Source organism: Stigmatopora nigra, chromosome 23, assembly GCF_051989575.1.
Source record: "Stigmatopora nigra isolate UIUO_SnigA chromosome 23, RoL_Snig_1.1, whole genome shotgun sequence".
Classification (NCBI taxonomy): domain Eukaryota; kingdom Metazoa; phylum Chordata; class Actinopteri; order Syngnathiformes; family Syngnathidae; genus Stigmatopora; species Stigmatopora nigra.
In genome coordinates, this window is record NC_135530.1 from 1,188,926 (window position 1) to 1,215,000 (window position 26,075).

A 26,075-nucleotide genomic window follows, 5' to 3' on the forward strand; every position below is an offset into this window, starting at 1 on the left:
GTTGCAATATTCATTCATTTTCTTATCTTAAATAACAAAATACATAAGCTAAACAAATAAAGGATGTAAAAGGAATATTTCCATGTTCAAAAAATTGACCAAAACACTAAATAATTGAACAAAAACATATTTTTATTCATTTTCTGTACTGCTTATTCTCATTAGGGGTGCTGGAGCTTATCCCAGCTTACTACAAGTACCAGGTGGTAATTATTTTTTTCTGTCTGTCAATTTGTTTCCTGTTTTATTCAGAATTGCATATCATTAAGCATTTTTCTTAAAAATTTAGAACATATACAATGTATTTCCCTTTAAATTCAATACAATAACAGGAGTACTACTTATGTCAATATGTACTATGTCTGTGTATGTAAAAAAAAAGTTTTCATCCCCTTATAAAACTCCTAGCATGTAAATGACAGGTCGCCACTACCACAGCAACCATCCGGACCACACGGGCCCACCGCCGCACTCCAGTTTCATAAACCGCGTTCCGTCACGTGCCAACGTGGAGAGGGGTGTGTGTATATATGTGTGTGTGTGTGTGTGTATATGTGTGTGTGTGTTTGCGTAGAGTCACATGAGCTGCCGTGAAATAAGAAGTGGCGGCCCCACATAACCAAATCCAGCAAAGTTAAAGGCAGTACGCACAAATCACAGCACGCGGGAAGCTCACCTGCACGTCGGAACAGATGGACGCGGCTTACAAGAAGATCAACGGCGACTATGGGCAGGACGGCCAGACCCCGGAGCAGCAGGAAAAAGGAGTGAGTCTGACAAAAAAAAATACAGATTTTTAAAGATTTTTTGGGATATTTTCATCTATAAAAGATTGAAGAATGACAGTAGAATGTTTAAAAAAACAGACAGGAGATGATAATGGATGGACTTGGCACAATACTTGAAATATTCCGGATTTATTTTTGTTTTAAACTGTATTTGATGCTTATCGCAATGGATGATTTCATCCCTGAATGTCAAAATTAATGAGATTAAAATCTATATCTTATGTTTATTATGATACGTTGCGCCGGAGTATAAATAGCACTTTTGGGACGGCGATTTAAAAAAAAAATCTGAATGAAAAGGAAACATATGTTAAAAAAACAGTAAAAAATGGGATGACTTGGCTTTTGTTAAATAAATCTAATTTGTATTTGATTTTTTTAGTGATTTTGAGCCACTATAGAGACAACGGATTGCAGAAATTGTCATTTTGTGTCAAAGATTTGGGTTTGAAATAGTAAAAACGTTTTTGAAATTTTTTGATTGATTTTTATGGGCTACAAAGCAACAAAATAAAACAAACTGCCAAAAAAAACACACCAGATATTAGTTTTGTACAAAATCATAGGTTATGCAAGCTTTTGGGTGAAGTAAACGGTAAAATATCTTCATAAAGGATCATATCTAAAGTATTGTACTGTAAAAAGTGATAAAGTATCGGATCGGTGATTAATATTTACATATCTTCAGAGTCAGGTGAATAGGATTACATCAAAAAATGTAAAAAAAAAACTTGAGTTGACTTTCTGTAAAGGAATTCCACACATCAAATGTTTTCCTTCCTTGTAAAATACAAACCAAATGTAAAACTTCCATACACACTACACTGCTTGTGTGATGTAAGCCCAAATGTGTTTGTTGTTATATCTGCCTTAGTAGTCAAAAAAAAAAAAAAAAAGCCTCCCTGCTGGAATTTTCCAAAGACAAAAGCCAGAAACGTCGAAAGCTGATAGAATTGGACAATGACCTCCTTTTATTTTTATATTACCGCAAACATCCAGGGTTCTAGAGTCTTCTAGTTTTAGGGCTAAAGAGAGACATAGAGGGCCATTGCAAGCTAATAAAAACAAGATGTTGTTGTTGTTGTTGTTAGAAACGACGTGGCTCCATGTACCTGGAGGAGGAGACCAGCAAGAAGACCGAGGTGGTCTCCTGCATCTTCTCCTTGAAGGAGGAGGTGGGCGCCTTGGCCAAAGCGCTAAGACTTTTTGAGGTACGCAATTTTCACTAAAATTTTGTTTGGAAATGACAATAGACATCCGTTTAATCCAAACTGGGAAGGTTGGTTTCAATCAAAATGCATTGGACAGCTGGAATGTGAATAGAAATGAGTTCTAATACGTTTTTATAATCCGACAAATCCAATTTTATCCATTAAAAAGTCTTACTTTGAGGTAAACGGCTGATTTGTCTGAATTTTCATGCAATTGGTTGATGTTATTCGAGGCCAAATGGCTAAAAAGTGTCACAACTTTGACCGCAAAATGTGCCTAATCATTCCTTTTGGGTGTCTAAATGTTCAACCCATCTTGTTTTTGTGGTACTGACCTTCCCTAAATGGCCCCGTGACTAAATAAACGTAGCTTATCTCACATGTTGCCATTGATCCACTGACCTACGCCGACTAGTCTGAAAATGACTGGAAAAAAGTTGCCACTTCAATTTGCATTTTTTGTCCACAAACGCTAAAGAATCCGGCGCTGTGATTCGTCTATTTGTTGAGCATTTCATTGTTATTCTATATATTTACTGACAGAAAAAATGACGGAAGATGGGTGGGTGGGGCCTTTGAAATTCAAGGTCAAACTCCCCATAGTACATTTCTAAAGTACTACTTTACCAATAGGTACCAAAAGGTTATCAGGTTGTTTGTTTTGTAAAAAAAAAACGATCTGCTTTAACCGAATGTGTTTTGTTTGTTGTATTTTTATTTTGTTTATTGATTTGCAGTGTGTGTACGTGACTCGTTGCACGAATCCGTCGGAATTGGCAGCGCTTCCATTCTTTAATCAACAACGTCAAGGTTGCGTGGGGGGGAAAGTAGCTCTCATTTTAGAAAAAATCGAAAAAAATGCAGATCGATGAGTCTGTTTTGTAGTTTTGTTTCCTGTTCTGTTAATCAAGAGGTTTTTTTTTAGAGGGGTGGTTGAATGAAAGCATGTGTTTTTTTTTTTGTGGACCTATGAGCGTCCACTCTGCCAATCCTCCCACTGATCCTCCCCCCTCCTCCGACCTGACCCTCAACACGGGCCCGTTTGTCCCCCAACGGACAGACGGACGGGAACTTCATGTGACAAAACCCGCTGCTTGTCATGTGGCTTTTAGGGATTTGGGAGATGTGGAACCTGTGGCACCGGCCAACAAAATATAAGAAGGGACCCACTCCCAACCCTCCCCTTCCTTACACTTCCATTGTAAATTGACGGAATTAAAAAAAAAGCTGACTTCAAGCAGTAATTCCATATCCAGCTCAAGATTAACCTGGGCTTTTTGAGTAAAAAAAACTGTCAGACTAAAAATGTTCATTCCAGGACTGTCTGAGATTTCTGACCAACTACATGTTATGTATGGTGGGTCTCAAAACTACAACTAAGTGGCCATTTTGGTTTGAAATGTCAAAAAAGTAACATTTTCCAGACTAATAATCTTATTTTTTTTCATCATTTGGCCCAGAATGCGAATTATGTCTTTTTTATTTTGAACACACATAATCAGAACAAAAATGCTGATTATACAACAGAATTTTTGATTAGTGAAAACAAAGAGTATATTTTACTCAGTGTACCATCATTTAATGAGCAAATTACTCATGGGCCAATTCCTAAAATGCGTGAAAGTTGATCTTGAGGAGAAAATCGAGGAATTTGTTATTAAGCGTGACGCCGTTTCTGCTCTTTTCAGCTCATGTGCTTCGTAATGATGCTTGTCTGTTTAGCGTTACTCAAGCAGCACGTTTCATATGGCAGCATTTATGTTCAGTTATTGCATATTTTTTGTTTGACTGACTTCTTCAGTAGTTTTGCCAATACGCAAAGACCATACAATAGCATTTTTTTACTACGCTTTCAAAGCTAGTCTTAAAATAGGCTTTTTTTCTAATTATAATTCATAATTTTACCAACTATCGCCACATATACTGTGAATACTGTGTACTATACAACTGGCAGCTAGGAATTTTACACAAATAAGAAAATAATGAGGCATTGGATGCTCTCTTTCAAGGATGCTCTTTCGAGTCACGTGACGACACTCGCATTCTTCTGGTTATTCACCAGAGGCGCATAGCCTTTAAGACAATGTGATAAACAAAATGTGAACCAGATGCGAGAATAATGAGAGGCCCCCCTGGCTCACGCCCTCTTTTCAAATGGACCTATTGCGTAGGAGAACCTGACATACACCCTCTCCTTATCCTACCTCCCTCCATGCCATGCGAAGATGGTTTCGAGGGGCTCCAAAACACCGGTTTCATAACTCCACATTTATAGGTGTTATGGAATCTCCGAAAATAAGGTCAACGTGTCTGAGAACTGATCTTAGACATCTGAAACCCTGACAACCTGTCCAAGAGTAGAATTCTTCATTAAAATACAAAATAAAATACATTTTTATAAAAGGGTTTTATCCAAAAGTGTATGCCATTCCCTAAACATCTCCACCAAGTGGTTTTTTGTTGTGACTGTCATTTTGTAACTCGTCGGAACAATGGACGCAAGATTAAAATGCCTATTTTAAGATAATTGTAGTAAAGACTTTATAATGGCTAGCTGTTGCATGTATTGTAAAAACTTTGCTTATTTTAAATGGGGGAAAAATTCAAGTAGTTCAAAGTAACCTGACAATGAGCGTATCAGAGCAAAATAGCGCTACTTTGTGGTTGCTAGAAAGGACTGCGAGTACAACAAGTTAAACGTACTCACATGAGTTTTGTTGCCGTTTCCAGGAGAAAGGCATCAACCTGATGCACATTGAGTCGCGGCCGTCCCGCATCAGTAAGGAGCAATACGAATTCTTCATCAGCGTGGACTCCAACTGCTCCGAGGTCCTTGATGAGGTCATTGACGGCCTTCGCACGCAGATCAGCGGACAAGTGCACGAGCTGTCACGCAACAAACAGAAGGACACCGGTGAGAGCAAGCCATGACAAATTTGCATCTCTTCATTTGGCGTCGGGGGTGGATCATTGCTCACTATGGGCATACCAGTACCACAACAGCCATAAGCACGGTCATGTCAATGTTCCCTCTTAATTTTTCATGTAAAACATGCTGTAAAACACAAAAAAACATAAGAGTGGACAGAGCTACTGCCACTGGCTGCCGCGTAAACGGCGCCATCATGGGGAAAGGAGTTAAAAAAACAGTTTGGATTTTATTTACTGCGCACCATATGATTGCTGCTACGCAGAGAAGACGATAGTAGTGCGCAATTGTGCAAAAAAAGCTTAGAGGGAACATTGATTGGCACACTATTGCCTCAATAGGAAGAAGCCAGAGCATTAATTAAATGGGCAGGCGTCACAGATCTGCTCAAAAGTGGACAGTCGTCGCCACCCGGACGCTGACCCCTTTATTAGTTGTTTCCACAATGGCGTTAGTTTTGCTACTCAGCACCAACGGGGGGACATGGATCTTCTGTGTGACCCTCTCACAGAGCAAGACCAAGGTTGAGACTGACATGGCCTACCGAGACGCAACCGCCCTCCGGTCACGGTCAAGTTGACCATCCCATAAGCCTGTTAGAGCACCATTGTCTGTGGGCAGCCTCGGGCTTTTGGACCACACTCACGAGGGTCTTTGAGGGTCATAAATCAGGAAGAACAAGCAGCGGGATTGTTTGCGCTGCTCTGCCAAATGTCAACATGTCGAGACGCTGCAATGTTTCACAGGACAAACCCCTTCGTCTTCATCATTAATATCTATTTATGATTGTCTGGCTACATTGCAGTTGACCTAAGGCTGTTTGTTTTCACACAGTAGCTGCCTTTGGTATTGACTCATTGAGGGTGCTCAACATCCAATGCATTTACCATTAAAGTTCTCTGTTTATGTTTCACATGTACTCTTAACGGATGTACTTTTTTATATGTATCATATCTTGTGCTGACCCATCTGTCAAATTTTTAAAGTCAATGTGGCCCCCGGACCCAAAAGTTTGCCCATCCCTTTGGCTGTTTTATGTCAATAATTAAAGTACCCCAAAAATGTGTTCTCCCCAGTGCCATGGTTCCCCAACGACATTCAGGACTTGGACCGCTTTGCCAACCAGATCCTAAGTTACGGCTCGGAGCTGGAAGCCGATCACCCGGTAAACTTCTGACTCATCTCATCTCTCTCGTGTGTATGTCTACGCATACGCAGATAGCTTATCTTATGACGCCAACGCGGCCTATAAAAGACAAACTGAGCTCCGCTAAAGATGACAGGCTGCCTATTCTCATGGAAAAACACAAATTGATGTCATTGCTTTAATTGTAGCCCCTATAATTATAGATAATTGCTCCCTTTTGCCACCGCTATTAAAGCACAATATATTCACCGTAAAACTGAGAGCCTCCTTCTACAAAGGCCTGATTCGAATGTGCATATGAATGCTCTTGTTGGGAGTGCGCTGCATAATGCTGTCAAAGGCCACCAGGCTCGCTTTGGCCAGATCTAACAGGGTTTCTCCTTTTGTTTTTGCGCATCTCGTCCAGGGCTTCACAGACCCGGCGTACCGGACTCGCAGGAAGGAGTTTGCCGACATTGCCTACAACTACAGACAGTAATCAAATCCTTGCCAAACACTTCCACAATTGCTAGACTGTGTAATATTGGAACTGTGATCCAGAGGACATTTGAATTACCCCCCAGCACATTCTAGATTGAGAAAATCCAGTACCCGATGCACCCTAATTTTGTGACTCTCATTATTTCCCCCAACAGCGGGCAGCCCATCCCTCGGGTGGAGTACTCCGAGGGCGAAAAGTCAACATGGGGCATCGTGTTCCAAGAACTAAAGACCCTGTACCCGACTCATGCCTGCCGTGAGCACAACAGAGTCTTCCCTTTGCTGGAAAAGTACTGTGGCTATAGGCAGGACAACATCCCACAACTGGAAGATGTTTCCCGCTTCCTGCAGTGTGAGTCTGGTGGTCTTCTACGTATCTTGTGAGGTACTTTGGGGGTCACTTTGGGTTTGATGCGCCTGTCCCCCTCCACAGCCTGCACTGGTTTTCGGCTTCGTCCCGTGGCCGGCTTACTCTCATCCCGCGACTTCTTGGCTGGCCTGGCCTTCCGCGTCTTTCATTCTACGCAGTACATCCGCCACGGATCCAAGCCGACATACACGCCCGAGCCGTAAGTCGTCAGTCGTCCGACCGGATGAGATAAGGACCAATGTTCTCTCTCGTCTTCCAATCATATGTCGTGTAGTAAATAAAATCCAAACTTTTGTCCTTTCTTTTACAGTGATATCTGCCATGAGCTCCTCGGGCACGTCCCTCTATTTGCCGATTCCGGTTTTGCCCAGTTTTCCCAGGTAGACAGACCTCTTTGGATTTCAAACTCATTTCTAAACACTCATAACCTGAGAGTATCCATAATTTTTCCACAGGAGATCGGTCTTGCTTCTCTTGGTGCCCCAGATGAATATATAGAGAAGCTAGCGACAGTAGGTTTCGACGCCCATGGTGAGATTATTATTTAATATTGGTGCTGACCATCCTGTTTTTGTGTCAGGTCTACTGGTTCACCGTGGAGTTTGGCCTATGCAAGCAGGGCTCTGAGATCAGAGCGTTTGGAGCAGGCTTGCTGTCGTCCTTTGGAGAACTGCAGGTAAGGTCTAGTAGCTTCATGCAGTGGGTTAGTGGTCCATTTGCGTTTAGTGTGTCACTAGGTTTACTTGAGAGTGTTTGAATGGCTCAGCGTGGGAGCAAAATGCATGTTGCATCAGTAGAGGATGTTCGCTCGGTCGAGTGGCGAGTCGGGGGGATTTATATCTTATTCCACTTCCTGTTTTCCTGTCTGAGAACTCGGTGAATGATTCACTGCCTGTCTTCCAGTACTGCTTGACCGACACGCCAAAACTGTTTCCGTTTGACCCCGAAAAGACCAGCGTCCAGAAATACCCTATCACGGAGTACCAGCCCATCTACTTTGTGGCTGAGAGCTTTGAGGATGCCAAAGACAGAGTCAGGTAACCGTGTTCGCCAACAAGTACAAGACTTTGTCCTGGAGATTTGAACCAAAATTTAGATATCCCTCGATCCAACGCAGAAAATTTGCTGGCACCATCCCTCGACCGTTTACTGTGCGCTACAACCCATACACCCAGAGCGTGGAGGTCCTTGACAACACCCAGCAATTGAGCAACCTGGCCGACAGCATCAAAAGCAAGTGTCACCAGATTGTGTTTTTAAATGGAGTGCTTTTTCAAGACTTTTTTCTTCTTTTTGTGCTTGCAGGCGAAATGGGAAAATTATGCGAAGCCCTCCAGAAATTGGCGTGACGTCGCAATCCGACGGCCTGAAGCTTGTTTTATATGCATATCCGCTTTTTGTATTAAAATACACAACATTACCGGGGATACAATTAAGAATATTTTATATTTACCTCTTTTAGTGCCTTTGAGGATGTCAAACGTCCAATCATTTTGACTTTGTCGCCTTCATTTGTCGCCGTCAAAGGCAGAAAATAATATTTTATGTTTAATTTAGTGAATCATTTGGTAACTTCTAGATCTTATAGTACAATGTATCCTAAAAAGTCATTTTGCACACACTATTATATGAAACGTGTATCATTTGATAACTAAAACAGTGTTTTTTGTGCAAGAAATATTTTAATGGCATTATTAAATGGTGGCAGTTAATATTGTGGCATAAAGCTTTCATTTTTTGCTCCTAAAATTCAAGTTCTTTATGACATAAACTGGAAAAAAACATAGTACTGTTACCCTTATTTAAAAGTCAGCACAACATAAACAATGGTGTCCCAGATGACTATTTTTAGTTACGTTTACACAAGCTGAGAAAAACCTATTTTGCTTGGACGCTCGTCTCACGCTGTGACGTTAGGTAAGAGGCGACCGCTCAATGCTTGCATTGCCACGGTGACGTAAACGGCGCCCAAAAAAGGGCAACCGTTCGTCATAGGCCAGGCGCTATTTAAACACCTGCAACTCAGACCGTGGCACAAATCTCAACGCCATGAAAACGGAAAACAGCGGGACGCAGCCGGCGCCATTCGGCGGACGGAGGCAGAGTTTAATTGAGGACGCCCGGAGGGAGCGCGCCGTCGCGGCTTCGGCGGAACCCTGCGGGGGTGACGGGCAAGTTTTTGAGGAGAAGGAGGGACGGCTGAATGTCAACTTATTGTTCAATATTAGCAACGAAAAGAATGCTGGCTTCTTCAAGACGGGCAAAATATTTGAGGTAAGCACGTTGAAACACTACCGGGTAAAATCTTTGTGTAAAGAGGTCAATATGTGAAAATAGGGTACTTGGACGTTTGGTCGCCGGATGTTTGGTTTAACTTCTAAGAGAGAGAGTTTAATATATAAGTACTGTTTAATATTTAAGTACATTTGACCGGCGACCAAACGTCCAGTCCCGGAAAATAGTGCGTGACAAATGTATGGCAATATCTCTGTGTACTGTGTGTCACCTTTCAAGACCTTCAACGCCAAACTCCTCCACGTGGAAAGCCGTCCGGGCAGGAGATCCAAGAACGGCACGTCGGACTTGGAGATCTTCATCAAGTGCGAGTTACACAACTCCAACCTGGACGTCTTTGTCAACTCACTGAAAAGAGTAGTGGATAACGTTAAGTCTGTATCGGAGGAAAAAGGTTGGTTTTGCATTTGAAAATATGATTTGGAAAAAAAAAAAACTCTAATTGCTCCATTTCATGTCCATCTCAGTCCCCTGGTTCCCGCGACAGATAAAGGAGCTGGACCGATGCAACTTATTGATAACCAAATTTGACCCGGACATGGACAAAGACCATCCTGTGAGTATCCAATATGATCTTATGTCATCTTTGCTCTAGTGCAGGGGTCGGTACACAAATTTGTAGTAATAGTATACACAAGTACACAAATTTGTAATAATAGTACACGCAAGTACACAAATTTGCAGTATTAGTACACGCACGTAAACACATTTGTAGTACTGGTACACACAAAAAAATCTATTTGTGGTACTGGTACATGCCAGTATACACATTTGTAGTACACGCGAGCATACAAATGTGTAGTACTAATATATGAAAATACACAAATTTGTAGTAATAGTATACACAAGTACACATTTGTAATAATAGTACACACAAGTACACTAATTTTCAGTATTAGTACACGCAAGTTAACAAATTTGTAGTACTAATACACAAGAAAATCTATTTGTGGTACTGGTACACACAAATATACAAATTCTTAGTACTAGTATACAAAAGTACACAAATTTGTACTAATGGTATACACAAGTACACCAATTTACAGTATTAGTACACACAAGTAAACAAATGCGTAGTACTGGTACACACAAGAAAATCTATTCGTGGTACTGGTACATGCCAGAATACACATTTGCAGTACTAGTAGACGCAAGTATACAAATTTGTAGAACTAGTATATGAAAGTAGACAAATTTGTAGTAATAGTATACAAAAGTACACCCTACTATAGTGAAATTGAACGGTGGATGAACAACGTGTGTCAACTTTGTTGCAGGGCCACGCGGATGAGGAGTACAGGAAACGACGTGCATTCATTTCAGAGCTGGCCTACCGATACAAACAGTAAGCTTGAAAATCTTTTCGAATGACACCCAGGCATTGATTCATTTTGTCTTGTTTGTTTAAGTGGTGACCAATTGCCCGTGGTGGAGTATACGGCTGAAGAAACAGCCACGTGGTGAGTCATCAGGGCCAAAGTAGTGTCGAGACTTGGCCTAAACAAAGTATATGTTTACAAATAGGAGGGAGGTGTACAAGAAGCTAAAGAGTATTTACCCCAAACTGGCCTGTCGGCAGTTCCTGGACAGCGTGCAACAGCTGGAGCGCGAGTGCGGCTATGGCGAGGAGCGCATCCCTCAGCTCAGGCACATTTCTGCCTTCCTCAAAGGTAACACTTTAGCTGCAGGGGTCAGCGACCTTTTTGACCAAGAGAGCTACAAACTATTCATACTTTCTAATGTTATTCAGCCATACTTCGAATTTAAAAGTCAAAATAATATTTGAAAATAGGAATTGTTAACAGCTCTCCCTTTCAAAAAGGTTCCCGACCCCATGCTATAGGAGGTTTATACCAAACTAGACTTCACTGGGTCAAGGGTTCGACCCCAGGTTGGGATTCAGAAAGGTTTGTTGATGTCGTTGTTGTTCTTTCCAGAGAAAACCGGCTTCCAACTGCGTCCCGTGGCCGGCTTACTGTCCGCCAGGGACTTCCTGGCCAGTTTGGCTTTCAGAGTGTTTCAGTGCACGCAGTACATCCGTCACGCCTCGTCGCCCATGCACTCCCCTGAGCCGTAAGTCCCGTCGAGCCGGTCGACTGCCATCGGACGATTTTTTTTTCTCGTCCTTCACTCAAAGTGGACGTCTTCCTACAGAGACTGCTGTCACGAGCTTCTGGGTCACATCCCCATGTTAGCGGACAGAGAATTTGCACAGTTTTCTCAGGTATGTTTTGGGTATCATTTCCTTTGAATCATTGGATGGCGACCAATCAGTGTGGTCACCTTGCAGGAGATTGGACTGGCCTCGCTTGGAGCAAAACAAGAGGACATTGAGAAATTATCCACGGTAATATGATTTCATCTCTTGTGACGGATGATGTGTTTAGGACTAAAAACTCAGTCTGTGTCAGGAACCTTTTTGACGAAGAGAGCCACAAACAATTCATATTTACCATTATTATTCCCTGTGAGCCATACTACAAATTTAAAAGTCAAAATACATACATGTAAATGAGTGCCTTATCCATTTTTTTGTAATTTCACCACTTTTAAAGTGAAAAAAAATGAATATTTTTTAAAAGATTCTCATGTCAATCAATGAGGGTGTATTCCAGAAGAGTCTACTGCAAAAAAAATGAAGATTAAAGCAGTTTTACATGTAGTATCTCAGTTCTGTCACCAGCCGTTTCCATATTTTAGCTCACAGGTTAGCAAAGAGCCAGATGCACTCATCCAAAGAGCCACATGTGTCTCCCGAGCCATAGGTTCCCTACCCCTGGTCTACAGGAAGAGCTGTGACTGGAGCAGCATCTAGAGGCTAAAACTAATAACCGCATGGACTCGCTTGACTCCTCTACTCTTGTCTTTTCTAGCTCTATTGGTTTACTGTCGAGTTTGGCCTGTGCAAACAGAACGGAGCAGTTAAAGCTTATGGTGCGGGACTCCTCTCCTCCTACGGAGAACTTGTGGTGGGCAAAACGGCCGTGTTTCAATCCAAAAGGATTTCCTCGAATTCTTTGCGACTTGACGCTCCTCTTCCCGCCTCGTAGTACGCCCTGTCCAACGAGCCAGAGTATAAACCCTTCGAGCCGGAGGAGACCGCCAAACAGCCGTACCAGGACCAAAACTACCAGCCGGTTTACTTTGTTTCCGAAAGCTTTGAGGACGCCAAGGTTAAACTAAGGTAGTATTTTCCTTGGGCCTTATTTTGCATGTTATGATGACCTCATGGAATCCTTAACGTCTCTTGTTCTGTGTGCAGGAAGTACTCTAAAAGTATTAAGCGGCCTTTTGCCGTGCGATATGAGCCTATCACCTGTAGCGTGGAAGTTCTGGATCTACCCAGTAAGATCCAAAATGCTTTGTGGAGGACACAGGAAGAATTGAAGATGTTGCAGGGCGCCTTGGAGAAACTAAGCTCCTCCTGAGGAAAAATTAGCAGACAAAAAGACTGCAACCAAATGATCAAATGTGTTTGCTTGCTTACCTCTACTTGCTGTCTCTTGTGAACCCCCCAAAAAATAAAGGTTTATTTTTTTTTTTGGTTCCTGACCACACGTCTTTGACGTAAACGTGGAGGGAAGAAGTCAGGAGGGCCAAACCACTACACAAGCAACACTTGCTCAGAGACCGCCGCTTTGGAAACGGACAAAATTTCCATGTCGGAAATTCTTGGAAGGCAGAGATCTGCATGTGTTGTTAAGCAGAGAGAATGAGCCTATTATGAATGATTTAAGTATCAAGTTGCCTCCCTCCGTTGTTCAAAGCGGGAGCCAACAGTGAGGTCTAGCACGTCGACGGGGCCAGGTCAACGGGACCTCGCGTTCGACCCAGTGCCGCCATTTCCTTCGCGAGACTGAAGATGGATGACTTTTTGAGGTTTTGATTCAACTGCAAGCTTTTGAGCTGCACTGGCGGTCGTCAGAGTCACACTCATCAATACTTCACATCTCCACTATCAACAGTCAAGTCATCAGAATAAGCGCCTCTCTCACCACAACTGTCTGAGAATCGAAACCAAACCCTCCGTCGGCCTCAAATGACCAGACGGGAAAACTGCCTATGGCTCGGGAGCCATATGGGGCTTTTGGTGGGTTTCTATGGCTCTCTGCTAACCTGTGTGGTAAAATATGGGAACCGCTGATCCTGAACGCACCAATGGGAGCGGAATGCTGGAACTGTGGCGCCGAAACTATCTTTAGCGCCTTTTTAAAAATCAATTTTCTTCATTAGACTCTTCTGCATGATTTCTCTCATTGATACTCATTGATTAGCAACAATGAAATAATGTTCTCAAAAGAATTCAGACTTTGTTTTGACTTGCAAAGTGGTGAAATGAATAATAAATGCTCACATTGTCATGTATTTTGACTTTTAAATTATGAGTATGACTCTCAAGGAATAATATTTGAAAATAAGAATTGTTTGGTCAAAAAAGGTTCCCGACCCCTGCCATATGTCAAACTTTTTCACTCCTCGCATCCACCGCTTTAAAGCCACAAATCCTAGAAAAAAAAAACCCGGTCAGGAGGATGAGGGTGTCTACCCCGAGGCCAAAAAACAAGACGTTACCAAGGCAACCCTGAAGAGATACAGAGAGATTCCGGCCTCAAATCGAACATCGAACTGGCGTTGGCACCGTTTGCTTCCTTTGACGCCGAGTTCATCGGGTTCGCCAAACCCATGTGCCGAGTTCATGTCTCCGTTCTTAACCCCTTTTTTTTGGAAAAAAAGACAAACCAACCCCGGTAAACTTGGATCTACTTCTTTGTAAACTTGACTTTTGAGTTGATATTTCAACACATAGTTAGTTATACATCAGCGTGGGAAAACAGTGGCAACAAACGTAACGTGAGATTAGACCAAACCGCCAACTCAAAGAACATTAATCTCCCTTGCCTTGGTAAGATGTCCCTCATTAGCTCTGCTGATCTTGTTGAGCTTAAAGTTTTAGGTCGAAAAAATAACCAGAGGAATTAGCAGAAAGAGCGATTTTTTTCTTTTTTTGAAGGATTAATGCAAGGTTGTAAGAACAAGGTCACAACTGACATCCATCATTGCGTTACTCTTCTTACCCTATGGGTGGCGTCCTTGCAGCAGGCGTACAAAGATTTTTAAATCTCGTGTTTCGTGGGGCGGGAATAAAAAAAAAAAAGGCTTGATAGCTTTTGGAAAAGCTTCAGCATGCTCGACTCGGCGTAGACCGTCGTGATGGTTCTCTGGCTTGTGTGCAGGAGCTGCTCCGGCACCACTTGCACCAAAAGCACAACAAACACCCGAGTAGCCACCACATTGGACTTGTTCAAACAAAAAAAAAGGACGTACGTGGAGAGCGGTAGCATGTTATGCTTTGCGGACGGCGGTTTGACGCAACCCGGCCAAGAAACATACCAGCTTGACGTACTGGTTTCTAAAGAGCCAAAAGGTCTTTAAAGGCCCTCTTGTCGTTCTTTGAGGGTAATTAGAAGTCAAGAAGAGTAAGATGACTCTGTTGGGGGGCCGTAAACCACTGATGGCTTTCAATGGAAAGACCCGCCATCCTTTAACGGGAATTAAACTCCAAATTGGCAAAGTTTGATATCAAATAAGCCATTTTTGCTCACTTTTAAGTCAACCTGAACCTTGGGTTGACAATTTGTTCATAGCTTTGAGAGCCATGCGAGCAAGCCAGCCAATCAGGAAGAAAACAAATCAGAGCGGTACATTATTTTGGATGAAAACATGAATACCCCTGATAGATGACTACTGAGAAATGTCTATAAAATCTAAAGGCTTGGCGTGAACAGTAAAAAGAAGAAGGTACTATCCCTGAATTGGGATCTCAGAAGGTTCTGTCTTTTTGGCATGTTATAGATAGTCCCTCCAAAAATGTTTTTTTAGAAAGTAACATGGATTTCACAGGGCCACCGGGGTAAAACAATGCATTATGTACAAGCCCCTCCACCTCCCACCACATTGTGTGTGATTTAGCTTCTCTGTGGTAGTTCCACACTTAACAGTGCGTGGAAGCCATCCGTCAAAAATATATTTCTCTCGTTTTGGATTGTGTCGAGGGGTGGGGAATGCTGGGAAAGCGTTAAGATGGATGGATGGATGAAAGGCTGGCCGACACGGTTTCTTTGCCCTTGAATTGCGCCACTACTGGCATGACATAACAGGTCAATAAAGGTGTGGCTTGAATTATGTACAAGTACAAAGATAAATAAACCACGCCTTAGTAAGACCAGAACCTGCCAAACACCTGACCGGAGGATGCAAAAAGATAGTGGAAGTTTTAAGAGGTCTGCGCACTCGGAGAAGGAAAACCACAATATGCCTAAGAGATAAAATCCCGAGTGTGAGGAAATTGGCAGAAAAGTTGCCACATCAGTACTCACGGAGAAGACAGATGAGGTGTAGCTGACATGAGAGGCAGGAAATAAGAGCACATAAAAATGGAATACAACATGTCCACAGAATTCCATACACACGCTACATCTACTCAGAAAAAAAATCTTTTATTGAATCCATGACAAGAACAGTAGGCGAGAGAAAGTGCTTGTGGCTACATCTCCGTCATCCAGAAGCAAAGTATTCGGTCACCTCCCATCACGCATAGAGGGAGCGTACGGTGCCAGCTCATGCCAGAGCCCACTTTCACTGAACCCACTGTCACGGGCTGGGATTAGAAAGGAACAAAACAAAAAAAATGTCCTGAGAAGCTGTAAAATGTCCATGGTAGGTGACATTTTGGGGTATGAAGGCAAAGGTCCAGAGTCCTATGTATTGCTTTGAATTTGACTGCCGCATAAACGGTGCCATCATGGGGAAAGGGCTGATAAAATGTTTTTTTAAGAAAATTAAAAACAATAAAAAGTTTTGATTTTGTTTACTGCACGCCATATGATTGCTGCCGCGCAAAGAAGACGAGAAAAGTGCGCAATTGCTTAGAGGGAACATTGGCTGTGATGTTAGCAAGAACTTTATCTTTGCTCTTATGCTTAAAGATCATGGGAGTCCAAACCGATTCTGAACGGCTGAAGGACGACAGGTTTTCAATCCAACCGATGAAGTGGAAACAGTTTCACCAATCTGGCGTTTTAAAAGTACAATACTAAGTCGGATATAAGCAGGTGCTGCTTATTTTCTGAAGAAACCTCAGTGGTTAAACTTACCTGTATCAGTTGGAACAAAAAAGATACTATATAGTCAAACAAATTGAACATCTATAAGTGATACAGATTGAATTCATAGTCAATGGCTGAATACAAACATCATTGTCAATAGTATTAAAAATTGATCACTAACTTGTGGATGGCCAAGATGGTGGATCAAAAGCTGACTGTTGTTCTTCCCCAGAAATCCAGTAGTGGCGAAAAGATTTTCTTGAACTCGGGACCACCTGGAGATAAAAAAAATAAATAAAACACTTGACATTTAAAAGTGAATTCCAGCGCCAAACTTACAAAAAACATGCACATCTGCCCTTCGCGTTGACGTCCACTCGGGTGAAAACTTCCAAAATACCCAAAATTTCTGGCCCCGTTTTCACGCCATTTTGAAAATGTATTCACACGAAATCCAAAGCATAAACAAGAGATGACGACTCTCTGTACAGCTTTTAAAAACAGGCCATGCGTGTAATCATCGGCTGCGCAAACATCGTAACGAGCGATCTGGAAGGATATTTATAGTTATTTATGCAAAAGAGGATGCTGGTTTTTGTGTTTCTGCCGCACGCCGTTGTAACGGAGGCTGGAATTTGCCAACAGGTGGAGTGCAGGTGGGTGAAAAATATTGGCAGGAAAAGTTTCTTACTTGAAATGCTGGGCTTTATCTCGGTGTGCCGGCCTTTTTTCTTGCGGGTAGCTGCAAATGGAAGCAGAATTTTAAGATGGAGCTTCTTAGCTAACATGATGTGGTGAGCACGAATGCCAACCTGGAGCGAGTGATGTCCCAGACGATCCAGTCGCCACCGGCCACCGCGCCTACTTTGACGGTATTGGTCAGGCACCAGTCGGCAGCGCTTAGTGGCGACTGACCGCAGTCCAGCGACAGAATGGCCTGCTGGCTCACCAAATCGTAGAAGCGGATGGTTCCTTTCTTCTCCGCCACCATCAACTTAGGATGACAAAATGGACATTAAGGATCAGCACAGCCGGAAGAGTTCAAATTGAAGTTTCTGGTGCGCCGATTCTTTTGGTGGCAGGTCAAATGGTGACAGAGAGTTTACTGTTGAAACCAGCTCTTAAAATTATATTCATGAGAGAGAGTTTAATATTTAAGAGAGAGAGTTTAATATCTAAGTACTATTTAATATATAAGTACTGTTTAAAATCCAAGTACTTTTTAATATCTATGAGAGAAGTTTATTATCTAAGTACTGTTTAATATCGGAGGACTATTTAAAATCTAAGTACTGTTTAATATCTAAATACTGTTTAATTTCTAAGTACTGTTTAATATCTAAGTACTGTTTAATATCTAAGTACTGTTTAATATCTAAGTACTGTTTAATATCTAAGTACTGTTTCATATCTAAGTGCTGTTTAATATCTAAGTGCTGTTTAATATCTGAGTACTATTAAAAATCTAAGTACTGTTTAATATCGGAGGGACTATTTAAAATATAAGTACTATTTAAAATATAAGTACTATTTAAAATCTAAGTATTGTTTAATATCTAACTAAGTACTGTTTAATATCCAAGTACTGTTGAAACCAGCTCTCAAAATTATTTTCAAGAGAGAAAGTTTAATATCTAAATATCTACTGTTTTCAACAGTATTATAGATATTAAACAGTACTTCGATATTAAACTCTCCCTCATAAATATATTTTTGAGAGCTGGTTTCAACAGTAAACTGTCACTATTTGACCGGCGACCAAACGTCCGGTCAGAGAAGTTTCTATGGTGAGAGTTTGCCCCTGAAGTAGTTGTAAAAGGCTACCTGGAAGACTTCCTTTGGATGCCAGCACACACTGATGCCAGGAGAGCCGAGTGGGAATGTGGCATTTTCATTTCCATCCAGATCCCACACCCTGGAAGAAATGACAACTTTTTTTAACCAATTGCATTACATTTTTTGTCAAATTTGATATTTTTATAACCCTGCCTGCCCCCTCCAGAACAAATTCATAAGAACCAGTGATGACTTTTAGCACATTTCATAAGCACAACTTAAAGTTCTTTTTATGCGTCCTTCCGTTTAAAAATGAATGAATAAAAAATAAAATAAAAAGGCATCCCAGCGAGCTAAAATTTGCTATCCTGGACACCGGCCCTTTAATTTTTACTGCGCTGACGCCATTTGGAACAGTTGCCCCAGTGCGGACTTTATAGTTTTAGTACAGAACTTTTCACTTACTTTTATAGTAGGAAAATGAATGCTGAATCACTGTTGGGGAAAGCAGCAGGATTTTCTGATAGCAAAAGCAGTTCCTCCGAACAAAAAACAAAAAAAAACAAAACAAACACCAATGGACGTCATAAAGGATTTGGATGAGGGGAGGAGAAATGTGGTTCCGAGAGACGTGGATCTCTGGTTAACCGCCTCGGTATGTGGAAAGGTAGACAGGAGGGCAAAAAAGAGGGGGGGCTTTCAAAAAGGAACTTTCTAAGACGGGAAATGACGGATGAGGTCACCTCGTACGTTGCCTCCCGCAAAATGTGCTCCATTTTTTTTTGCTTGAAAACTATTACCAAGGCAGAAAACCCCTTCCCATGGAAGAATATTCCCAGCTGACCCTCACGAGACCACAACGGCAAAACAATAACTGGGCCTTATTTTTTCGCAGACCGCTGGGCCAGTAGAGCTCAAGCTCCGTTTGCACGCTACTTCCAACGGTGCCAAAATTGCGGTCCACCGCTCTCCCCTTCAAACAGGGCTCGGCGGTCGACAGAAAAAAAAAAAAAGACAAAAAAGCAACGACACGTGACACCGTTGACCCGATGAACGCTACAACGCCCGGGTCGCGCCAAAACGAAAACGGAGAAAACACACAGAAAATGTATTTGGACCTGGGTTTCCATCTCCGTGCATAATTCTACAACTTTTAAAGATGGAGTTACTTTGACCTTTTGGGAACTTTTGACCCACCGTATTTTACAGCCCCTCTATCTTTTTAAAATGACATTTTAATATTTCTAAATACATTCCTTTTTACTTTATACTTTGTACTTGAATGATGAGTGATGAGATGTTAATACTTGAGTCTTTTTTTCTGTTTATGTTTCATATGTACTGTTAACGGATGCACTTTTTTATTTGTATCACATCTTGTGCTGACCTGGCCCATCTGTCACATTTTTTAAGTCAAAGCCAGCCTTCCCAGTTTATAGAAATTTAATTGTTGTTATTGACAGTCAATGAACTAAAGTCTTACATATAATAAACCAAAATGTATCACAATGAGGGATGTCCTCGATCCGATCATGCCCTAAGTATAGTAGCAGTATTACGAATTATATGGGAAAATTGGGTTTATAAGATTGTTTTGAATTAAACAACAAAATAATCTGTACCAGGATGTGGTATCAAAGTAGTAGTAGAAACGAATGCCTTCTTGTGCAAAAAAGGCATGTTTTATCTGTATCATATTATCTATATTTTAGTAATAATTGACTTTTTAGGTCACCTTAAAAATGTTGACAAAATTCACTCCAATACATCACTGCATATGATTGAAGAAGAAAAGTGAAGTTAAGTTGTCTATAAAGCAGCAGGTGCCTGTCAGCTGTTTACAGTGAACTCGCTCAACCCAAAATCCCAGCAGGAGTGTGTCGTTACCCTTTTTGCTCTTTAGGTGGCGTGTCAGCCGCCGCCTGCTTGTTTGGGCAAAGACAAAGCAAAGTGTAGAGAGAGGCAGAGAGAGAGGAAGGAAGGACGGGGGCACTCATTGGGATTCTTTAACAAAAAAGCTATAGTCGGAAAAAGCATCCCTCTTGACCAAATTCACTCAAATTTCAGCCCTCGGCTCAGCTGTCATTAATTAATAGTCTTCATTCAACAGTCTATGGTCACGATCCAAGTAGTCGTACTTTGCTAAGTGTCTTTCCGGCATTTTAACAGCCTCTCCCAGTCAAAATAAATTGGGCGAAAACTTTGACAGATGGGCGGGGTCAGCACAAGATAGGATACATGTAAAAAAGTGCACCCGTTAACAGTACATATGAAACAAACTGGAATAAAAGGACTCAAGTATTAACATACTCATCATTCAAGGGAAAAGTATAAAGTACAAAGTCAAGTAAAAAATTGCAATTACAATATTTAATTCTAACTATTTTAAATGAATAAAAAAAGTTGACTGCCCTATTGGGGGTTAAGTAGAGTTAAAATAAGCGATTTGGAAAGAGCATTATGAAGATGTCATCTATTTGCCATGTATTTGGGAACAAAAAAATGGCTATTTTTACATCAAAAGGCCATTGTGTTATTTTTACATGAAAGTAAAAACTACAAAAAAAAAGGACTCAAATAGATTGCATTTTCGTTCATCTCTCTCGTTCAAAATGTTCTCATTGCACCAAAAAAAATGGAAGAGTACATAAATTGCATTGAGAGACTTCTACAAAAAAAAATAGGCTCAATTTGTGCATAAAAACAAAAAGTATGAGCGTGTAATTTGATTTCAATGTCCGAAAGTTTTGACATTTTCTTTGCTGGCTCCTAATGTCATTTTTAGATGTTTTTCAATTGAATTCGGGTTGAAATTGAACTACTTTCAAGGATTCCACTTTCAAAGAACTTGTGACCTTCAAACAAGTCGAGCGCCATCCCAACAATGTCTGACCAAAAGCTGAGTTTTTGCCTAAGAGTGTAAAAGGGCCGACCGGAGCTTAATCTTATTCTTTTACGTGATTTTTGGTCCGCTTTGTGGCTTTTTGTTCCCCCCTTTCTCCGTCCGAGAGCGGATGGAAACATCAGCGGCAAAACAAGCAGCTAAAAAGCCGCTGACAAGCTCGGGAAAAGCCGTCATGGGGCCCTCTCTGGGGGCGTGTCCCGGAGGTGACCCTTTGCTACTCCTCCTTTACACTTTTTTCTACCAAAAAAAGGCCCCCTCCACACTCATCCCTCCCTGAGAGATCGAAAAACCTTCTGCGGCTAATTGGATTTCCATATTTAAGCAATTAGCTCTAAAAAAAAAAAAGGCTGAACGCTTACGCACGGTCACAGCGGAGCGTGTTGTGCTAAGCGTCACGTTTCACTGTGGAAACACGGCCGGGACTTTCTCAAGCCGTAATAGAAGAAGTAGAACAGAACTCCTAAACCAGAAGCCGGGGGCCCCCGAATACGCAGCGTACGCAGCGGAAAGACGAAAAAAAAAAAAAAGAAAACAAAGTCTTCTCTGACCTGCAAGCGTGGTCGTCGCCGACAGAAGCCATTTGCTTCCCTTCGCTAGGCTCGAAGACCAAATGGTTAATATAGCCGCCATGGCCGCCCATCTCCTTTAGAGAAGACACAAATGACAACAGCATTAATGGCAGGAATGGCATTAAAGGGTGAAACATTTTGGCATGGTGATTGACACCATGGAAATCATCAAAACCCTGTTATATAATCCTTGCGAAAAACTTGTATTTTCCTTCATTGCAACGAACAAATGTCCATGCCAACCCTCCCACTTGAAATGGCTATGGCAGTGTTTCCAAACCTTTTTGATGCTGCGTCACTATTTTTGCATTGAGAAATTCTCAAGGTTCACCAATAGTTGAAAATAGAATTTAAAACTATGTCAACTATCTTAATTAAAAGAAATATCTTAATATATTATATATATATATATATATATATATATATTTTTTTTTTTTTGGTGGCAGTAGCACTGTCCACTCTTATTTGTTTTTGGTGTTTAATAGCCCCTCTGTCTTTTTTAAAATGACATTATAATATTTCTTAATACATTCTACATTCTTTACTTTATTTTGTAGTACTTTATACTTTTTACTTTAATGATGAGTGAAGAGTATGTTAATACTTGAGTCCTTTTTGTTCTGTGTATGTTTCATATGTACTGTTAACGGATGCACTTTTTTATATGCATTTTGTACTTTATACTTTACTTTTTACTTTACTTTGTACTTTATATTTTTACTTGAACGATGAGTGATGAGTATGTTAATACTTTAGTCCTTTTTGTTCTGTTTTTGTTTCATATGTACTGTTAACGGATGCACTTTTTTATTTGTATCATATCTTGTACTGACCCCGCCCATCTGTCATATTTTTAAAGTCAATGTGGCCCCCACCCGGGCCCAAAACTTTGCCCACCCCTGACCCAGAGTTAACATACCTTGACCTCGAATTGATCCCGAAGGTCCGACGTCAAGAGTCTAATTTTATTGTCGGAGGCCGCCGTGCAAAATCTGCAAAGCGGAAGACAGCGTGTGAAAACAAAGTAAAAACATGCAAGGGTTGGAAGAAGAGGGTTTTAGGTCACTCCAAAAATGCACTTTGTGCGCGGAAGAAAGTCGGACGAGCTTGTAATTGTGCGCTAATGTAAATACGAGGGTGAAAGAAGGACTCCCTCCTTCGCTTTCCTCTAATCACAGTGTTATTATTCCGACAATTAAACTGACAAGCAAAACACAAGGCAAGAATTGGCGAGAGATGTCTTCTATGCAGGGCGCACATTAGGATGTTATTATGAAGTGTGTCAAAGCCAAGTGATGGATGTCAAACAATGGGAAGTGCTCAAATTAACCGGCACGACAAGGCGGCAAGCTTAAATGAGGGAATAATCTGTCAAAATAAATATATAAATCAATATATAGTGAAGGAAATGACTCAATACTTTTAAAAGCAGTTTTTTTCTCATTCATTTTTAGGGAAAAACAATAATTTAATTTTAATAGTATTTTTTTGTCATATTGACCTTAGAGAAATTCTTATTTAATGCTTCCATAAGTCAATATGTCCGGACCCGCAAAAAAAGAACTCCATTCAAACAGAACCATCATAAATCCCACTGATGTTAATAAAAGACCCACAAAAATCATTTAAAAAGTGACTTTCAAAACCAAATATGAATATTGGTGGTCATTTTTTATAACCAAAAACCTAAATGGCACTGAAAAAGTTCACAGGGCCAACGTTTCGCTGTCAAAAAAAAATGACCACCAATATTCATTTTTGGTTTTGAAAGTCAGAAAAAATTGGTATGACCTCTCATTGAATATACTGAATAAATCAAAATAAGTCATTCCTGATGTCTTTCCTGGCAACTTCTAGTTCTCACTTCCAGTGCAATAACAAAGGCACTTGAGAGCTCAGCGTTATGTAATTATAAAATGTCAAATGAATAATCACAATCTGGACATCCAGAAGGTGCGGCTCTCGAGCTGCATGCGGCTCCTGGCATAAAATGAATGTGATCGTTTGCCCACCCCTGGTCTAACTTATTCACCAGCCCTAATCAAAAGTAATATAATTGATCTGCTTCAGGCATATGATCACCTCAGAATTAAATGACTTGAACATCAAATTGAAGCATGATGAAGCTCACTACCTGATCATGGGAATCCGGTCAAGATGGGACTCTGGGCTCCAGGCAAGCGTGTCCACTGGCTGTTCGTGGAGAAACGCTCTGACAACATTGAACTCCACTCCTTCCACGTTTATGTTCTCCTCCTGACAAGAGAGATTTCCCTTAATCAACCAATGGAAATGGAATGAAACCGACAAATACTTTCTCGCGATGGCCAAATATCATGGCGGCAGGATGGCGATGTCCCACCTGGAATAGGCAGGTGGCCACCACCACATACTGGTTGCAACTGTAGGCCAGTAAAGAAGCTGGTATGCCAGAAGCGAATGGACTGAACTCCACCGCCTGGACATAGTCGTCACACGGTACCGTATAACTGGGACATCGACTGGCGTTGTCCCCGCCGCCCAGTGCCTTGCCCGAACTCATCTTGGACACCAGCCACTAGAACATATACAGTATACATTCATTTTTAAAAAAACAAAAACTGCAGGGGATCATTTTCATACTCAAATCATAAACAAACATTTGCGAATCGTGCAAACGTTCCTCCGACCCGGCCTTGTCAACATGAATTGGACGTCTAACAACGTCAACCAGTGAGATCATCTCACAAGTATGAAATCAACATACGAAGAGAAGTCACTGATCTAATTTTCTTAATAGATTTGCAGAAATATGCGCGATCTACTATAAAATATATGAAATCTCGAGTCACACAATGAGATCCACCAGTGTATCCAATTGTATTGGTGGCGTCCATTCAAAAGTCTGCCTTAAACCCTGTTATAAAGACTTTACCGTGCAATCGAAAGACAAAGAAAGCTTCCTCGGGTGAGAAAGTTTCAGATCTGACTTTTAACGAAATGCAGAAAGGCGAAATATTAACAATTTACCTTATTTTCAGAAACTGTCCTGAAAAGAAGCACATGTGCGTGTTGTCAATCTTTTCCGGGATTTTAGGAATCTACCATTACACTACGAGCTCAGGGGGGGGGGGAGAATATGTAAGGAATTAACATTTATTAACATTAATTCACATTTAAATGTGTCATCATAACAACTGTATTTATTTTCAGGAATTATTTTCTGAATATGATTATGCCTGGAGAGATAATGTAGTGTTTTAAACCACCCGTTATTTACAAAAAGAAGCTATTAAAAAGGTGATGTGGTCCCCTGTAAACCGATTGGCGTGTTAGTATTGCGTCACCTGTCTTTAAATTTTCAAATCGGCCGCTGTTTGTGTACACATCGTGGGTGTTAAAAGTCCAAGTAACAACAATTTTGCAGGTAAGTTTAAAAGATCGGCAATTTAAATCGTACACCCTTTAATAAATCCTATGTGTACTCATTTTAAACATTGTCTTAATGACTGTAATTCATGAACTATGAGCAAATAGACAACCAAAGACATTGGATGTTGGTGTTTCATTGCCATTGACGGCGATAGACGTAGAATCCAGAATCTGAATAGAGAAAAATGCAATGATTTCAGAGATCAATGGCAGCTGCTGTCAGTGAGCGTTTAAAGCAGATGCTGAGAATTTTCCGGAGAGAAAGCCACCGCTTGCTAGACTCTGAGAGGACCACCGTGCATGGGGCCGATGCTATGTTGATGGTGCTGCAGCTGGTCGTGGCGCAAGTCAACAAACAAGTGAGTGCAATCCAGTTAAAAAGGTTGTTGATCTTCATAACATCTTGCACACAAATTGCCTCACCGGCTGTCTTTCCTCTCGGTGATAGCAAAGTGGCGAGTTCCGAGCGACACTCAGTGACGTATTGCTGGTGTGGAAAAACATACTGGCGGACAGACTGGGATTGACATCCCCCATACGGCGATCCGAGAGGCACGACTACATCGGCAAGGCGTACGAAGTCTTCCTGAAGCGTTCCAACTCTGTGGATCTGGTCGACGTCGTGGTCAAGTATGGAGGCATCAGACGAGATTCAGACCCTGAAGAGCTTGTCAGTCCTGTGAGTAGAATGTCTGCCCTTATTCTTTCATTCATTATCAATCCAAGTCAAGTGTTTACTAGTATTTTTGCAGTATGCCCTGTACCAAAAGTCAATTTAGTTCTAGGAGAGTGGAATTTATCTCAACCGGAATTTATCTCTAGGGTCGCGGAGGGTGCCGGAGCCTATCCCAGCTAACTATGGGCACCAGGTTGGGAACACCCTCAATTTGTGGCCAGCCAATCACAGGGCACGAGAAGATGGACAATTATTCACGGTCACACTCGTACCTAGAGGCAATTTAGTGTCTTCAATTAGCTTATCATGCTTATTTTGGGGATGAGTACCCGGAGAAAACCCACGCAAAGCCCGGGAAGAACATGCAAACTCCAGAAACTAAAGACCAACCATAGATCGAACCCTCGTCCCC

General features: G+C 41.4%; 4 protein-coding genes across 4 annotated transcripts in view; 3 read left to right on the plus strand and 1 right to left on the minus strand.

Moving 5' to 3' along the window:
* Positions 1-465: 465 nt before the first annotated feature.
* On the plus strand, positions 466-8,637 carry pah (phenylalanine hydroxylase). The gene is made up of 13 exons (XM_077709958.1): positions 466-767; positions 1,880-1,999; positions 4,730-4,913; positions 6,005-6,093; positions 6,482-6,549; positions 6,711-6,907; positions 6,989-7,124; positions 7,236-7,305; positions 7,381-7,437; positions 7,506-7,601; positions 7,829-7,962; positions 8,043-8,158; positions 8,231-8,637. The coding sequence occupies exons 1-13, from the start codon at positions 693-695 to the stop codon at positions 8,272-8,274; spliced, it is 1,386 nt and encodes a 461-aa protein (XP_077566084.1). The 5' UTR covers positions 466-692; the 3' UTR covers positions 8,275-8,637.
* A 337-nt stretch (positions 8,638-8,974) lies between these two features.
* Positions 8,975-13,440, plus strand: th2 (tyrosine hydroxylase 2). Its single transcript, XM_077709540.1, has 12 exons — positions 8,975-9,199; positions 9,440-9,614; positions 9,688-9,776; positions 10,498-10,565; positions 10,630-10,680; positions 10,745-10,890; positions 11,158-11,293; positions 11,375-11,444; positions 11,511-11,567; positions 12,094-12,189; positions 12,271-12,404; positions 12,483-13,440. Exons 1-12 carry the CDS (start codon positions 8,975-8,977, stop codon positions 12,646-12,648), a joined length of 1,413 nt encoding a protein of 470 aa, XP_077565666.1. The 3' UTR covers positions 12,649-13,440.
* Positions 13,441-15,698: 2,258 nt separating this feature from the next.
* On the minus strand, positions 15,699-24,819 carry nup37 (nucleoporin 37). The gene is made up of 10 exons (XM_077710042.1): positions 24,586-24,819; positions 23,939-24,133; positions 23,711-23,832; positions 22,496-22,568; positions 21,556-21,650; positions 18,151-18,241; positions 17,139-17,320; positions 17,018-17,068; positions 16,508-16,601; positions 15,699-15,878 (listed from the first exon to the last, which is right to left on the minus strand). The coding sequence occupies exons 2-10, from the start codon at positions 24,116-24,118 to the stop codon at positions 15,765-15,767; spliced, it is 1,002 nt and encodes a 333-aa protein (XP_077566168.1). The 5' UTR covers positions 24,119-24,133; positions 24,586-24,819; the 3' UTR covers positions 15,699-15,764.
* Positions 24,820-24,889: 70 nt separating this feature from the next.
* parpbp (PARP1 binding protein) overlaps positions 24,890-26,075 on the plus strand; it is a 5,008-nt gene continuing 3,822 nt past the window's right edge. Inside the window, exons 1-3 of the mRNA XM_077710040.1 lie at positions 24,890-24,982; positions 25,188-25,346; positions 25,436-25,666. Coding sequence (XP_077566166.1) covers positions 25,194-25,346; positions 25,436-25,666 — 384 coding nt within the window. The 5' untranslated portion in view covers positions 24,890-24,982; positions 25,188-25,193. The remainder of the gene's footprint in view (positions 24,983-25,187; positions 25,347-25,435; positions 25,667-26,075) is intronic.

Excerpts from the sequence above, each read along its gene's own strand:
- th2 (XM_077709540.1), top strand. The coding sequence starts at position 8,975 with ATGAAAACGGAAAACAGCGGGACGCAGCCGGCGCCATTCGGCGGACGG. Across the intron at positions 10,891-11,157 it reads CATTTCTGCCTTCCTCAAAG|AGAAAACCGGCTTCCAACTG; the intron begins GTAACACTTTAG and ends TGTTCTTTCCAG. Across the intron at positions 11,294-11,374 it reads CCCATGCACTCCCCTGAGCC|AGACTGCTGTCACGAGCTTC; the intron begins GTAAGTCCCGTC and ends GTCTTCCTACAG.
- nup37 (XM_077710042.1), bottom strand. The coding sequence starts at position 24,118 with ATGAGTTCGGGCAAGGCACTGGGCGGCGGGGACAACGCCAGTCGATGT. Across the intron at positions 22,569-23,710 it reads GACCGGATTCCCATGATCAG|ATTTTGCACGGCGGCCTCCG; the intron begins GTAGTGAGCTTC and ends TCCGCTTTGCAG. Across the intron at positions 18,242-21,555 it reads GGCGACGACCACGCTTGCAG|GGTGTGGGATCTGGATGGAA; the intron begins GTCAGAGAAGAC and ends CATTTCTTCCAG.
- pah (XM_077709958.1), top strand. The coding sequence starts at position 693 with ATGGACGCGGCTTACAAGAAGATCAACGGCGACTATGGGCAGGACGGC. Across the intron at positions 6,094-6,481 it reads AGCTGGAAGCCGATCACCCG|GGCTTCACAGACCCGGCGTA; the intron begins GTAAACTTCTGA and ends CATCTCGTCCAG. Across the intron at positions 8,159-8,230 it reads CCTGGCCGACAGCATCAAAA|GCGAAATGGGAAAATTATGC; the intron begins GCAAGTGTCACC and ends TTGTGCTTGCAG.